The 15,199-nt window shown below is 31.4% G+C and overlaps 1 protein-coding gene across 1 annotated transcript; it reads right to left on the bottom strand.

The window, feature by feature from the left end:
- Positions 1-882: 882 nt before the first annotated feature.
- LOC143071508 (charged multivesicular body protein 7-like) lies at positions 883-15,184 on the bottom strand. The gene is made up of 10 exons (XM_076245855.1): positions 14,842-15,184; positions 10,243-10,423; positions 7,917-8,108; positions 6,982-7,052; positions 6,463-6,525; positions 5,347-5,392; positions 4,928-5,047; positions 4,106-4,204; positions 3,714-3,879; positions 883-1,474 (listed from the first exon to the last, which is right to left on the bottom strand). The coding sequence occupies exons 1-10, from the start codon at positions 15,096-15,098 to the stop codon at positions 1,152-1,154; spliced, it is 1,518 nt and encodes a 505-aa protein (XP_076101970.1). The 5' UTR covers positions 15,099-15,184; the 3' UTR covers positions 883-1,151.
- Between the last annotated feature and the right edge of the window lie 15 nt (positions 15,185-15,199).

The raw sequence follows: 15,199 nt of genomic DNA, 5'->3' as shown, positions 1-15,199 counted from the left end.
TGAAATTAATTCAATAAACCAATTTATATAGTTTGCATGATTTCACTGGTGTCTTATTGTGATTGTGACATTTACACATCTGCCAAACAGTTGAAACTCTACCTTGCATATCATATAAAGTTTTTATAAAAGGGACATAACTGAAGAACGGTAAAAGTGATGCAACCCAAACTTGAACTTGATTTAGAGTTTTGTGGTAAGAATTATTGTGTATAAGTTTCATAACATTTGCATGAGGCAAACTTAAAGTTAGAGAAAGGACACGGAATTCAACAATTTTTCCATTTATAAAGGGTCATGACAGTAAAAATGACACCAACAAAATTCTTACTTGATCTTTATCTTTATGGTAATTAGCATTGTGAATAACATTTGGTTGATGTAAACTTAAGTTGGAGAATGGGATTTTTTTTTTAGCAATTTTCCGTTTAAAAAGCGACATAACTCTAGAACGGTTAAAGTGACTCCACCAAAATTCAAACTTGATCTATTTTCTGTGAATAAGTTTCTTCAGTTTTTAGTTAAGTCAAACAAAAGTTAGGGAACAGAAACCATCTTTGGGAGTTTGGGACGTGTGAATTCAAGAACATACAGACAGAAAAGAGTAAAACTGTGTGCCCTTTTGGCTCCGACAGAGGCATACAAAATTGTTTTAATAATAACGATAAAATACTTTTATTAATTTTTCACATCCATAAAAACATAGAATCAATTTGATAAAGCAGTACATGTATATGATAAAAATCATAAATAAAATATTTCATAAATTCAAATAAAATAAATAAAATGTGCAGAAAATATAATTTTCTCTGTATTTACAGCATAATCAGATAACATAACTCGAGCAACATTATTTTATGATATTACATGATAAAAATAGTTCATGGCTCTAGCAATAACATTTCATATTTTCAGTTATCCAACATATAAAATTATACAGCACCACTTTTTAAAGAAAGACAACATTACCATTACTTTGTAGTTAGTCCTATATTTCATATAGCATAGAAAGTAAAGAAACACATCTTCAATTTGTCATGAATCTAAACATGCTTCCTTTTTATTGATATCAACATATGAACATTACTATTACTTTGTAGTTAGTCCTATATTTCATATAGCATAGAAAGTAAAGAAACATCTTCAATTTGTCATGAATCTAGACATGCTTCCTTTTTATTGATATCAGCATAAGGTGTAAAAGTTGGTACATCTGGCAGTTCTAATGATAAATCAAGTTCACCCGTGTTTATACCATCTACCATAGGGGATTGCTTATACAAGTTACTTTGTGATATCTGTTGATGCTCTGGTGTTCTGTTTGGACTGGGTAATTTTTGTGGTGATGTTCTTGGAGTAATTGAAAATTTTTGTGGTGATACAAACGTTGAAATTCCTGTAACTTTTTCTGGAGTCTGGAGTGGTGATACAGGCTGATCTATGGAAGCTGATGGAACTTTGGGTAAATGTAAATCTGAAATCACAAAGTACAAATTGTATTTAAACGAATGAACTTTTGCATGCATCTTGAAGTTAATAAGTAACTGATTTATAAATATAAATGATTTATTTGAATGATGGGAATATTAATGTCTACTCCTTGTTGTATGTACATTGTATTTAGGGTAGCTAAAAATGTCATCACTCAAAAAAAAATTTGTGCGTTGTTCTTATCTACGTTTTTATTGAGATTTATAATATATGATGTTGTCAGGTGATTATTAAGAAAAGAAAAAGTTTTTTTAAGGTGCTTGTTTATGCTACATTTAAACATGAACAGGGAATGACAGGCTACTAAAATAAAAGTGTTTGATTTCATATAATACATGGATGGTATTTCAATTTGAGAATGATGATCAACCTTGCAAAACTGTCTAATCTATAATACACTTATCTAGCCACTCAAACCTACATATAAAAAGAAGTTGTTTAATTGTCACTGAGACAACACTCAATATAGACCAAAAGACACAAAATCAGCAACTATAGGTCACTGTACAGCCTTTAACAATGAGCAAATCCTAAACAGCACAGTCTGCTATAAAACGCCCAGCAATTACAAATGTAAAACAATTTAAACAATAGAACTAATGTCCTAACTTATGTACAAAATAATGAATGAAAAACACATATGTAACACAGCAACAAATGATAATCACTGAATTTAGACAGGCACATGGAGAATGTGGTAGGGTTAAACTTTTTAGAAGGTGTCAAACCCTCCCCCTAACTTGGGACAGTGGTGTAATAGTACATGTACAACATAAACAAAGTATTTTAACTGTAAAAATCAGTTAGAAAAGGCCTTACTCATCAGATGGATACAAATAGAAATATATCTAACTAAAAAAGGTGTACTTGGACGGGTTCTTATACATAACAACAACATTAAGACACTAAGTACAGATCTGGGAGTATTCACAGTAAGTGACAGCTAAAAATAACTTGAAGCTAAAGATGTTACATTTAGTCTATTTTATTCAATTATTTTGCATTTGAAAGTAGCGTAGTGTAGTGTAGGAAAATTACAGATTCAGAACCAAAATGAACATTTACCTGAATATTGTAAAGAACCTTATACATCTGTCTGTTTGTTAAAAATTTGAAAACGAGCTGTTTAAATAGCTTATTGTTGAAGAGTTTACTTACTGTTTGATCTGGTCATTACAAATCTATTTCATGATTACTTACAGATTAAAAACATCAAATATATATAAGTTTTGGTGCTGAACATTCATTGGTCAGTTGTAATTGAGGATATAATAGGGATTTGATTTCTTCATTTATAAATAGAAAATAGTTATATTGACAGTTGGAATGCAAAAATATAAATTTAACCTTATATTTTATAAAAATATCCTTGGTCTTAATGCTAAAAAATTTGTTAAATAAACAATTGAATGATTAAATGCCATTTAAGCGGTCGGTTTTCAATGCAATTCGGTAACTGTTATTTGAGTTGAAATAATTTAGACTTGTCCAAGTCTGGGTAATTAGGCTTTTGCAAGCGTACTTTTTTGTTTGTTTGTTGGTTTGTAAATTGGAGAATTTCAATGATTAAGTTAGTACCGACATTAAAAGACCTCCTCACAAAAGTGGTAGGTCAAACGTCCCTTTTTGTTCAAAGGTCTTTTAATATCAATATTAACTTATCATTGCTATTACATGAATATACCATGCTTATTCAGAAATATCAGTTCACAAAATCTTTGAAAGAAGTATATTACTATGGAACTTATTTGTGATCAGTGAATGGTATCAAGGAGAATATATTTCTGTATTTGGCAAAGTAATTGATGCCACCATAAACGTAAAATAATGTCATTGCACCATAACATCATAACTTTGAAAAATGTGTATCATTTACACTTAGAATTTAAAATATCACTCCACCAGAAATTACTGGTATCAAAATTTAAATACAAGCATTGTAGATAAGTAGCTTCCTAACTGTCATGCCATATAATGATTAGTATGTTGTATCTTTATATATCTATTCTATCTTTTATACTTTGACTGTGCAGGCCCACCAGGAATTTTCAAGGGGAGTTACATCAACTAGAGACAAATTAAATATCATCTTTAATAATCCAAGTTCATATAAAACAATGACTTTAATAGTGCTTATTTGTTTTCAAAAAGGGGTTTGTATGAACCTCTGGAACCTCCTTCCCCATGGCCTGTTATGTAGGTTTCTATTGAACCATTTATACCTGTTAATCCACTAATTATGTCATCTATCAATAATTCTGAATCTTTTTCCTTTATTTCGTCTCTCATAATATCTTCTAATTCTGCCTCTAGTTCTTCCCTACTAACGTCTAGACCTGAAGGTCCAGAACTTATCTGGTCTTGTATCTCTGCTTGCTGTTCTAATACCTATATAAACAAATTATTAGACATTTTTAGATTTAATTGATGACAAAGTTGAATATTATATTTTGTTGAAGATGTAAATATAAAAAATATGTGTAAAAAGGTTCTGAAATAAATATTCAACAATGTTCTTGACTATACAATGGCTTTCACAAGAATACCCATGACAAAATTTGTGAAAAAAGAAGATATGTCATTTTTGGTTCTAATTCTAGAAAATGATATATACCTCAGCTAGTTCATCCATGACATTTGCAATGTGGTCTGTTGATGTTTTCCCTGTCAACGATTTCAGGACATGGTTTCCAGATTCCAATGCTTTCACAACCTGTTGCAAAAGACAAAATGTCTGAGACAATTTCATAGAATACAAATTTCTTCTGTTAAATCATGAGAAATTCAATAATGAATGAATATGTTTTCTTCCCAGTTTTGATCCGTTGGATAATTTTTCTACTTAAATGAATGGGGTGAGTGTCCATAGGACACAGATGAAGTCCCCTATTGCATATAATGTTATTAAGGAACATAACTCAAGAACTGTAAAAATGACGCTACCTAAATTTGTACTTGATCTGAGTTGATCTGGGGTTTGTTGTCCATTTTATAATCATTGTGCATAAGTTTCATAAAATTTGGTTGAGTAAAACTAAAGCTTGAAATAGGTAACAAAAATTCAGCAATTTTTCCATTTTAAAGGAGCATATCTCTTGAACCATAAAAATGATGCAACAACAAAAATTCAAACTTGATCTGTGAATTGTGGTAATAAGCATTATGTATAATTTTCATAAGAATTGGTTTTGGCTAAATAAAATTAGAGAACACAAACCAATTTTTAGATGTACGTATGTACAGACGTACAGACAAAAAGACATAGGTAAACTATGCAAAGGCGGGGCATAAAAAGTTTGATAAAAAATAGATTTGGTAATATCATATGATCTTTATTCAAACAAGTTTGTATAGAATAAAGCATGATAGGAGAAAAACATTATAATAGCAAGGTACCCAACAAACACTGTGATTCCCAAAATTTATTTAATCTTACCATTTCATCTGATACAGAATGGGATATCTGGTTTAAAATATTGTCTAATATATCCAGAGAACCTGTTAATTTGTCTATTCTGCTTTCTATAATCCTCTTTTGCCTTAAACACCTTAATGCCTGAAAAATAAAATCTTCAAATGATTATCTTCTCACACTTAAGAAATGAATATGGTATCAATTGTACTCCTACATTAACTAATGCAATGCTGCTTTATCATGTTTATGTTATTTAACGTAGCCTCACGTTTTATAATCAAACATTTTTTTTCAAATTCAAAATCTCAAATTAAGTCAATGATTATATTCAAATATCTTTAAAGTTCAACATTTTTCTTTATAACTCAAACCTCAAAATTTGTTTCCATAGTGAAAATAGCCCTATCTTTTAGTAACTTTCTATATCTAGTATCTTTTACCTGAGTTTTACTGGTTTTCTTCATCCCAATAGCTTGTTTCTTTAATCTGTATAACCAATACACATGTGATGAAATTAAATAATTCTTCAACATACACAAATAATAACTCTTATAACATCTTCAAATTATTCTCATTCAACAATCTCTGTAACCTATTACTGTCTAGCAATATCTTTTAGCATCAGTATATGTATTAGATTCTTATCTACTTGTGTATTTTTATTGGTGTAAAATTTAGAAGTTTATGTTTATAACAGTAAACTTAAATTTTTGGCAGATTCAAAATTTTGGTGGATGCCAATCTGTAGGTATGTCAGAAGTTGTAAAATGGATTCTGTCAATCTGAGATGATAAAGAGTTTTGTAACTATTAACAGAAAAGGAATAATGAATATATAAACATATACATGATTTATTTTAAGTTGTTATTGGCTTTGAACTAGCTTTCAGTAAATGTGAGTACTCTCAGATCTGTACTTTGTCTCCTGAGTGTTTTTGTTTATTGTTTTCGTTTAAGGAGGGTGGGTGCCTGCAAACATGTTTATCCCAGTCAGATTTTGTATGTGTCTGTGTCTAGTCAGAAGCCTGTAATTCAGTTGTTATTAATTGTTGCTGTACATGTATGTCATCTGTTATATTTTTCATTTTGGGCCTTGTTTAACTTGCTATTCAGTATTAGTTTTGCACATTGCTGAAGGCAGTATGGTGACTTATAACTACTTAAATTCTATGTCATTTGGTTTCTGGGGGAGATTTATCTCATTGGCAATCATACCACATCTTCTTAGTTATAATTCATGTGTTTTGTACTGTACACTGGAGAACAAAGAGTTAACAATTACCAAGGTTAAGTAGTTATGAAAATTAATATCACAGGAGTAGATCTGACACATAGATCAAAGGTTTATCTTGAGAGAAAAAAAAACCCAACCCAACAAGGAATACATAACCATACCACTATATAACCTACAGGTCATAGAAAAGCTCTCTTGTTGAAATCTCTTAGATATTCAAGTATCAGCAATAGCCTAATCAATCAAGATATTTTTACAAGATTTACTTTTAAGAGATGTTGTTTTAATTCAAACTCCTTAAAAATATCAGATTTCATACTTACTTGTCAATATCAGATGTTAAAGAATCAATTTTATCTGTTAACATATCTCTTGTCATCTTTATTCTGCAAATTAATAAGACATATGTATGGCCTGATATGTTATATAGTTAAAAATACATGTAATAGATGAAATGTTTTCTAATGTCCTCATTTGGTGCAGTTTCCCTGATTTTGAGAACTTCAGCTTTTGCGAACATTTAAATAACATAGCAGTTGAAATAAATAACCCAAATTTACTTTCATTAAAATGACTGACAGAATTACAGATTTTACACTATTTAGTTTTGTTAGGAGCACTAATAAAAATACAATATAAACAAATTCCAGGCCACTCAATTCTTTCATTCAAGATTTAGGCCTACCACTCAAACATGAAGCAAAGAAAAGAAACCTCATATTTTCCTTTAAAAACCAATACATGTTAGAAGCAAACTATCCGTAGTTTTTAATTCAGTAATTGATTTTATAGAAAACAATACAGAGCTAATAACAATCTGTCAAGAATTATTGTATACATACCTGAAGATCTCCATATCTCTTTTAGACACAGGTTTAACTGTTTTATCTCCTTTGTTAACAAATTTAATAATCTATAAATAAAGCATACAAAAAGGTTTGATTCTTCCTAGGAAATTTAACAAACTAATATAAGCAGAAATGGCTAAGTACATGCTTGGGTAAAGGAAATAAAATTTTGACAATTGAACACTCTATTAGAGCAATGTGGTCAAGAAAAAATCAAGACAATGGGAAAATATAGTTTTGTTAATTATATAAGTTAAAAAAAACATCTGAATGCCTAAAGGATATAACACTTACTCAAAGTCTTTACCTGTACCACTAAATAATAATAAAAATAACTTTTTTTAGGTACATGTATTACTCCCGATTCTAATATGAAAACTTAACATCGTCAACCAGTATAATCACAACATATCTACCTTTAGTGCAAACGCAGTAATACACAAAAACGGATGATCAGCATTACGGCAAACTTAGTTATACTACCAGATATTCTTAATTTTCGACATCAAAACAGTATTGTATGTAGAGGGCATTCACTGTTAACAAAATTACTGAATTTGTCCTATTAGATTTGAAATAATTCATGGCAGCCATAGATTTGTTTTCATTTAACCATGCGTTGTGCATTTAAATTTGTATTTTACCCCTCGCTACATTCTGGGTAAAATAATCGAATATAAATGCCCAACCCATTGTTAAATGAAAACAAATCTACGGCTGCCATGAATTATTTCTTAATTGATCATGGGTTGTGAGTACTTGCATTTTTGTTGTAGGTTGTACAGCAAACATCCACATCAAGAATTTAAAGCAGGATATACCTTATGGTACATTACATCTGCATATCTTTTTTAATTGCATTTTCAGATGAGGCTACTTTAAGGTTTATTGTTTCAATATATAAATATAATCCTATTTGTATTACTTACAGTGTGTGTGTTTTCATGATGTACTGTGACTTTCCTCTGTTTGACAAGTTCCTCTAGGATAATGTCAAATTCTGTTTCGTTTGCACATAATGACTGACTTTTCTTCCATAACTGACTATATTCTATCACAGAGTCTGTAACTTCACAATACAAACCACACTGATGATCTTGTACAATCTGATCACATTTTTTCTGTAAAATAATATGTAATACCTGTTTACAACACAGTATTACATTACACTACCACATACAGACATCAGTTCTCCAGATCTTCTACGTTTCGAAATTTTGAAACCTTATAGATAATCACTAAGGCCACCACTGTATTAGCAAACCTATTTTCAAATTTTGCAGCATTTGACACAGAGGAGACATTAAAACTGAACTGTCTGTTTAAAGCAGTTTGTAGATATCTTGCTGTTAGATCTATATATACTAATTCAGAAATTATTGCCATGTTTTTATTATTGCGAAAAATGCGACAAGGTTATAATCGCAAACATTTAAACTTGCGTTTTGAAATTTTGTATATAAATTAAATAGGATTTTTCACAAAATCAAAAAAATTAAAATCGCATTTTAGTGTACACTGACAAAATCGCAATAGTAGATGCATGCAATAAATTCTGAATTTACATAATGGGATTTTAAACAGGTTGATTAAAGAAGATTTCAGTCAGTGCAAGCTGATGTCACTTCCTTTTTTTATTCTTTAAGCTTTTTCTTAATACATAACATAAGATGACATGTATAGTTTGGGTGATTGTACAAGTTGTTGTAAGTCCTTAGGTTGCTCATTTTTGCTTTTATTTGTTGAAGTTTTTAATTGTATAAAATTATAAAAGTAACAGTGTCTGTTGCTGGCAATCTATAAACAAGTCGTTCATGTGACTGTTATAATATATACTTCAGTGCCAATGAAAATGCAACACTTGGTTTTTCAAAAATAAAATTTATATTAGAAATGATAATCTTTCAAAATAAATTGTTCTTCAAAATTAACAATTTTAACAATAGATCGATATCAAACAAAAATGTTTCATTGTCATCTTTCGGGCGCAATAGGTAAACGAAACATCAAATGTCGAATCATCAACTCACAGCCCTAACAAAAGATGTTACAACCCTGTAGTGTAGGGCAATATCTACAGCGCCGTGGAATTGATCATCCCACACGTTTAATGAGCTCCTGAGGAATGTTATTCCATTTGTCCCGCAAAGCAAACTCAAGCTGACTTTAAAGATATTGGTGGTGGTTTTCATCGTCTTAACCATGTCAAATCTGATGCAAAATTTGCTCAATCGGACCAAAATCCGGCAAAAAGCATGACTTTTGTCCAAGGCTGGTGTCAAATGTCTATGTAACCACCACTGACGATTTTTGGTACATAATAAATTATTTTTTGTCTACAGAATTGGATGTTTACGCCAGACGGCCGTTTAGATGTCACTAAGGAAAGACTGTGGTGCTCCTTAACAATTTCTGTGCAAATGGTGCTTTACTGAAATTGCTCCAAAGGTTCTACTGTGACCACCATTGAACTCTCGTGACCTTCCGACAACCAACAGAGTCGATATCGGATATGTTAAAGACCAAATATATTGGTCTTGCTGAGCGTTTCTTGCCTTTTGTATCCTGGCATGTGGCTTATCATTAAATGATCCATTTTGGTTGAATTTGTGGATGATTTGGGTTATTATAGAGGCTACAAGTTCAGTCTTCTTGTAATTGTATGCTGTGAAAGGCTTCATTGGATCATGCCCAAAATTGCATGTCACTGGTTGTCAGAAAGTCCTGGCATTTACTCAGATGTTTATTGAGTTTCTTAACAATACATGCAATAAGGGCGGGAAAATTCATGACATTGGCCAAGCTTTAATTGACAAAATCGTGAAAATGGTGCGTATGTTAAAAAGCGTTGGACTTGGTTTATATCTGTTCAAAATAACCCTTACTTCGCAATTGTTCCAAAAATCACTCAACCGTAAAGTTGTCAACAATTGTCTTGAAAGTCATTTTCAACCAACTTTACAAAGTTCTAATATAAATAAAATAAAAATTATAAGATTTTTTTAAAAAACAAAAGTGTTGCGTTTTCATTGGTACTCAGAATATAAGTAATGTCATTAGTGTTAATGCTCTGTACCAAGTCAGGAATATGACACTTGTTATCCATTTTTTGGATGTGTTTGAGCTTTTGGTTGATCATGGACTTTCGTTTGGAATTTTACCCAGAGTTCAGTGTTTTTTGTTATTTCACTTTTTTTTATGCTATCAGTTTAGTATCTGCACTGACAAGTGTCTGTATTTTAAGAACATACTAACATGTAAAACTTCTATAACAATGTACTTTGTATCTTTGGATTCTGTTTGACTGGAAGACATGTAATTAATACCCCATTTTACTGGTGTCTTCAGAAATGTATCATATCCCCAAGTAAGCCATGATGGTCTCTGCTTTACGGGTGATGATCCTGAGTTTGACAACATTTTAATAGTATTCGATCTGTAAAATAAAAATAATGGTAATATAGATTACAAAACATTTTGTAAAATGGTTGTAGTTCTTAAGAGTTCTCCACTGATTTACAATAATTTAATTAAAATAAATAAGAAAGATGTGGTAGTTACTGAAGGGACCAGAATTCCCACAGTACTATAAAAAATTCCTAAGGATAACACTACAGTCATGTCTGGTAATTCTGCTCGTCAAATAACTCTGCCCCTTTACTTACTTGTGCATCTCTTTCAAAAATACTTTTGCTCTGCTATTTTATTTTAACTTTGAATAAAACCATTTGCTTACATCATCTAAATCAAAGGGAGACAAAGCAATTTGAAATACTGTAGAAATTCAAAATAACATATAAATAATAATATTATTTTTAAAGTTCCTGTTTCTTCATTTTCTTTAACATGTTTAATAAATATATGATAAAGTTTGCCACAAAGTAACTGTATCATGGTGATTTTTTTTTTTTTTGGATTTAAAAAGAAATAAATTAAAATATATTTGTAACACTCAGAAACGTGTCCTTCCCCCCAAACGTGTCCGATTCCCCCAAACGTGTCCACATCGACGTCACTGAACTGCAAAAACATGTCTAGTTGTCAAAGGGCGCCAAAGCGTGTCATTTGTATAAATGCTCAAACCTGTCCATTTTTTAATAAACCCCCAATCGTGTCCAATCCTCCAAACGTGTCCATATCAAGCTTTTTATTTTACTGGAACTATCATTCGTGTTCATATTATAAAAACGTAGGTTATTTGTGTGGGTTTTTTTTTATTATTATTATTGTATAATCATTTTACGATCTTTTACTTTTACTTAAATTCTTTTTCTATGCGCATCAAAATGTTTGTAGCATTTCACTCTGTATAATGTTCCATAAGTTGTATTTTGGAAGGCAACATTTTTTTAAATTTCAGCAACTTTTATTTGAAACGGCCTCTATATTACATAACAGACATTGCAGTAGTTTCTTACTGAAGTCATAAACAAATCGGTCTTTACTCACATTTATTTTTTTAGATTAAAATCCCAACTAACCGTAAAAATTAATGCCCTATTTTAAATTCCCGGTTTGATAAATAGACAATATACGTAAAGTGTCTTGAAATATGAAATTTATTTGTACGAGGCTTAGAAACGGGGGAAATGCGAGGTTCTCGTAACCTATAATTTATTAAAAATTAGAACTGTTAAAAAAAGATGGGAGGTCAATTCGACTGAAAGCCCACCATGCAATATTCTGATTAATATAAAAGGCATCATCGGAGTTTAATAGTATAAAATAATTTACAAAGTAAACGATTAATTCAACTGTACTAGAATTATTTGTATGTTCGCTTTAAATGAGCATGAAATACTTGCAACTGGACAATAAGCAAATTCAGTCAAAAGTTACTAGTAATGCATATGTTACATATTAAATTTTCAGTAATGATAATCATTAACAACCGGCATTGAACAAATTTATGCTAATAAATTACCACTTCATCAACTGTGTCCCCATCATAGAACTGCCGTGAACGTTATTGATGTCGCGTTTAGGACATGTATTAGCGCTAAAAGACGCCAGACGTTCTGGCGTTTAAAAGTGGACACGTTTGGGCGAATAACAATATTATCGGGCACGTTTGGGGGTTCTGAAATCGGACACGTTTGGGGAATATTCAATATTATGGACACGTTTGGGGAGAATAGACACGTTTGGGGGAATCGGACACGTTTGGGGGGAAGGACACGTTTGGGAGTGTTACATATTGACTCTGACATTCTGAAATAATGTTGTAGGCTAAATTAAAACCACAACATACTACTAGTACATCAACTTTAAACTATCAACTTTAAACCCATTCTCAAGGATTTTGGTGTTTCTAAACTGCATTTCAAGACTGAATGATGGCATTTTTTAAAAAACTGTGCTATTGACATTCTTATTTCTATGATAACTAATTTTTACTTTTCCTTATTTTTCCTAGTATGCCTAGGCCTGTTCTCAATGGGGAAAAAAAATATTTTCATTTTGGGTTAACATAGTTTATATTTCTATTTTACCAATTTTTTTGTCATGTTGTCATATTGACTTGATTCTAAAAAAAATTATCATCTGAAATTTCTTTTTTAGCCATCTTAGTGGACCATTAATGAAACTTCACTTCCTAACTTTCTTGTTCCCTCCATACATAATTACTATGCATGGGAGGGCTTACTGGACATTTACACTTCCATTATAAACACATGTGACCCATTTGTCTTAATAATTTTCTAAATCATTTTAGATATTTTTGCAGAAATGAGATATTGATAGTAAACATAATTGAGTCTTCAGTAAATAAATTCAAAACAAATTTGATGCCTTTTTTTTTATATATAACAAAGATGAAATATACATGATCAAAGCCTTAACAGTGTTCTCCCCAGGATTTTTTTAAGGCGCAAAATTCAAGGGCGCGTAACTCTTTTTTTAGAGTGAACTTTTGTGATCTGAAGCAATCAGTCATTAATCCATGACATGCAATATGAATTATAATGCAGAGTATTTAATAATGAATTACAAGAATATATATATGAAATAAATTGATTTTAAACACAAAAGTTATTTATAAGTCAAAATACAAATATTCATCTCTGTACTCTCTGCTACTTCTAGGGATAATGTTTCAAGATAGTGTTATTTTGTTGGACAGTCTGTTCCTCAATTTTGTCTTTATCCTCTTTAGGGTTGAAAACCCCCTCTCACAATAATTTTTGCTTATACCCCCTTTACCATTTGTAAGCCATGAAAACTCAGTCAGCCACTTGTCATTGAAACCAGAAACATGGTGCTTGCTGTTATCACTTGCTAAAACTTTAGCTAGGTTGAGATTAGGAGAAGCAATGACATCTGCTTATACTGACAGTGAAGAGGAAGGTGTATTCCCCTTTTCATTAGAAGTCATTAGGCTAAAAAAAAAAACTTCTACTTCCATCATCTGCCTTTTGCTTAGAAGTCACCCTTTTGTTATTTGCAGAGAACATGTTCATTCAGAATTAATAAAATCGAATATGGTTAAGATATTTGATCATATTTGGTATACAACTTTTTAAAACAAAAATATGTTAATGAACAGCTGACAAGTTCCGTAGTTTTACATTACGCTTCCGTGTGTATTATTGTTAAAACCTATCTCTGGCAGGTAGATATAAACGAAACTTTGCAAGTTTTTTAATTTTTTAAGACCACTGAAATTATCAACTAGTAACATTACATGTATATAGAAGCTGCAGCAATTCCGTACCAGTGTTGATTGTCACATATTTCCTGACGAACGGAATTTTATGATCAATGTTCAATGATCATTTTATTTCTAAAAACACGACAGTTTGAGACAATTTACCTTGCAAGTAACATTTTTTCACTTTATATTAAAATAAATCACTTCTCTTTATCTTTAATCAAAGTTATTTTATTTTTTTCAATTACAAATACTCTCTTTCATAATTTTCAACGTAAATATCTTTAGCAATGTGTATTCAAATTTATCACGTGTATTCATCACGTTCATTGGTCGTGTTAAAATAGATTCTTCTTCTCGACCAATGAAAAAATTCGTTATTTAAATGGTCAAGTGATCACACACACAATGCGTAAATACAATGTATTTGCGATCTATTTCTTCAATTTCTGCACTGAAGTTTTTATTTTTTTTAATTTTCTTCTACAAATATCTATCTTCTTGATGATCATGTACGCTATTACATGATAACATAGTCTGATAAGGCTGAGATAAGCGTGGCTCAGGTAAAACTAATTATCAGTTATTGCGCAACACTGACCGACCTCTCAGCGGTGATCAGCAACTTGACAATTTTAACCAACATTTATAATGAAAATGTGAAAATTAAGATGCTGCGGGATCAAGTATTAAGGGACAGCGGACAATTAAGACGCTGCGGGATCTTCGAAAATATTATGAAGGTGCCGCAGCGTCATATCGGCCTGGGGAGAACACTGCTTAAGTGTGGGTCTCATTGGGGTCTAAGCGTGACGCCAGATTGCAGATTTTTTTGTAAGCATGACAAATGAAAGTCAAATTATTGTGCCGTGAAAACGGAAATGAAGTCCAGTAGGACACGGCAAATTAAAAAAAAAAATGAGATTTGCTTACATAGTGTAAGCCGAATACGGAAATCTGACAAAACAGTAAGCGGGATCTGGGATCAGAACCCCCAAATGAAGCCCCCTTAGGGGATGCATGTATGTATGTACTCGAGATTCCGCCAATTTAGACGCACCCCTTGATTGACTGCAAGGGTACAGCGGATCCATGTACACTCCCTAAGGATTAATGGAGATGTGTCCTTTACAATATGGGATTTATCGGACTGCACTGTATGTAAGGAAAGAAAACTTTTGAATTCAGGCCTTAAAACAAACCTTAACAGATCTTCTAGCACAACATCAAGGCAAAGTGGGACTTTTCCATTCCTTGAAAATTTTATCTGTAAAGAATTTAAATCAATTATGGAAGTAAGACTACATCGGCTTTCTTCCAAAATTAACTGCGACCAAAATGACATTTTTTGTTTCCATGATGAGGGATTTAATGATTTCTCTCTGAATGGTGCAAATAAAACAGACATTCTCGTGTCATCACTCCATACAACTGGTAGGTTGGTCGCTTGACTTTCCATTTTTTAAACCGAAAGTTAAAGCCAGAAAAAAGCTCAATGTCAAATAATTTCTTGGTTTAAAAGTTTAAATGTCGCACCTTCAAACGCTTGATTAACACAGA

The sequence above is a fragment of the Mytilus galloprovincialis genome, chromosome 4, assembly GCF_965363235.1.
Source record: "Mytilus galloprovincialis chromosome 4, xbMytGall1.hap1.1, whole genome shotgun sequence".
Taxonomy (NCBI): Eukaryota; Metazoa; Mollusca; class Bivalvia; order Mytilida; family Mytilidae; genus Mytilus; species Mytilus galloprovincialis.
The sequence above is the reverse complement of the archived record's forward strand: the minus strand, read 5'-3'. Positions and strand labels throughout refer to the sequence as shown.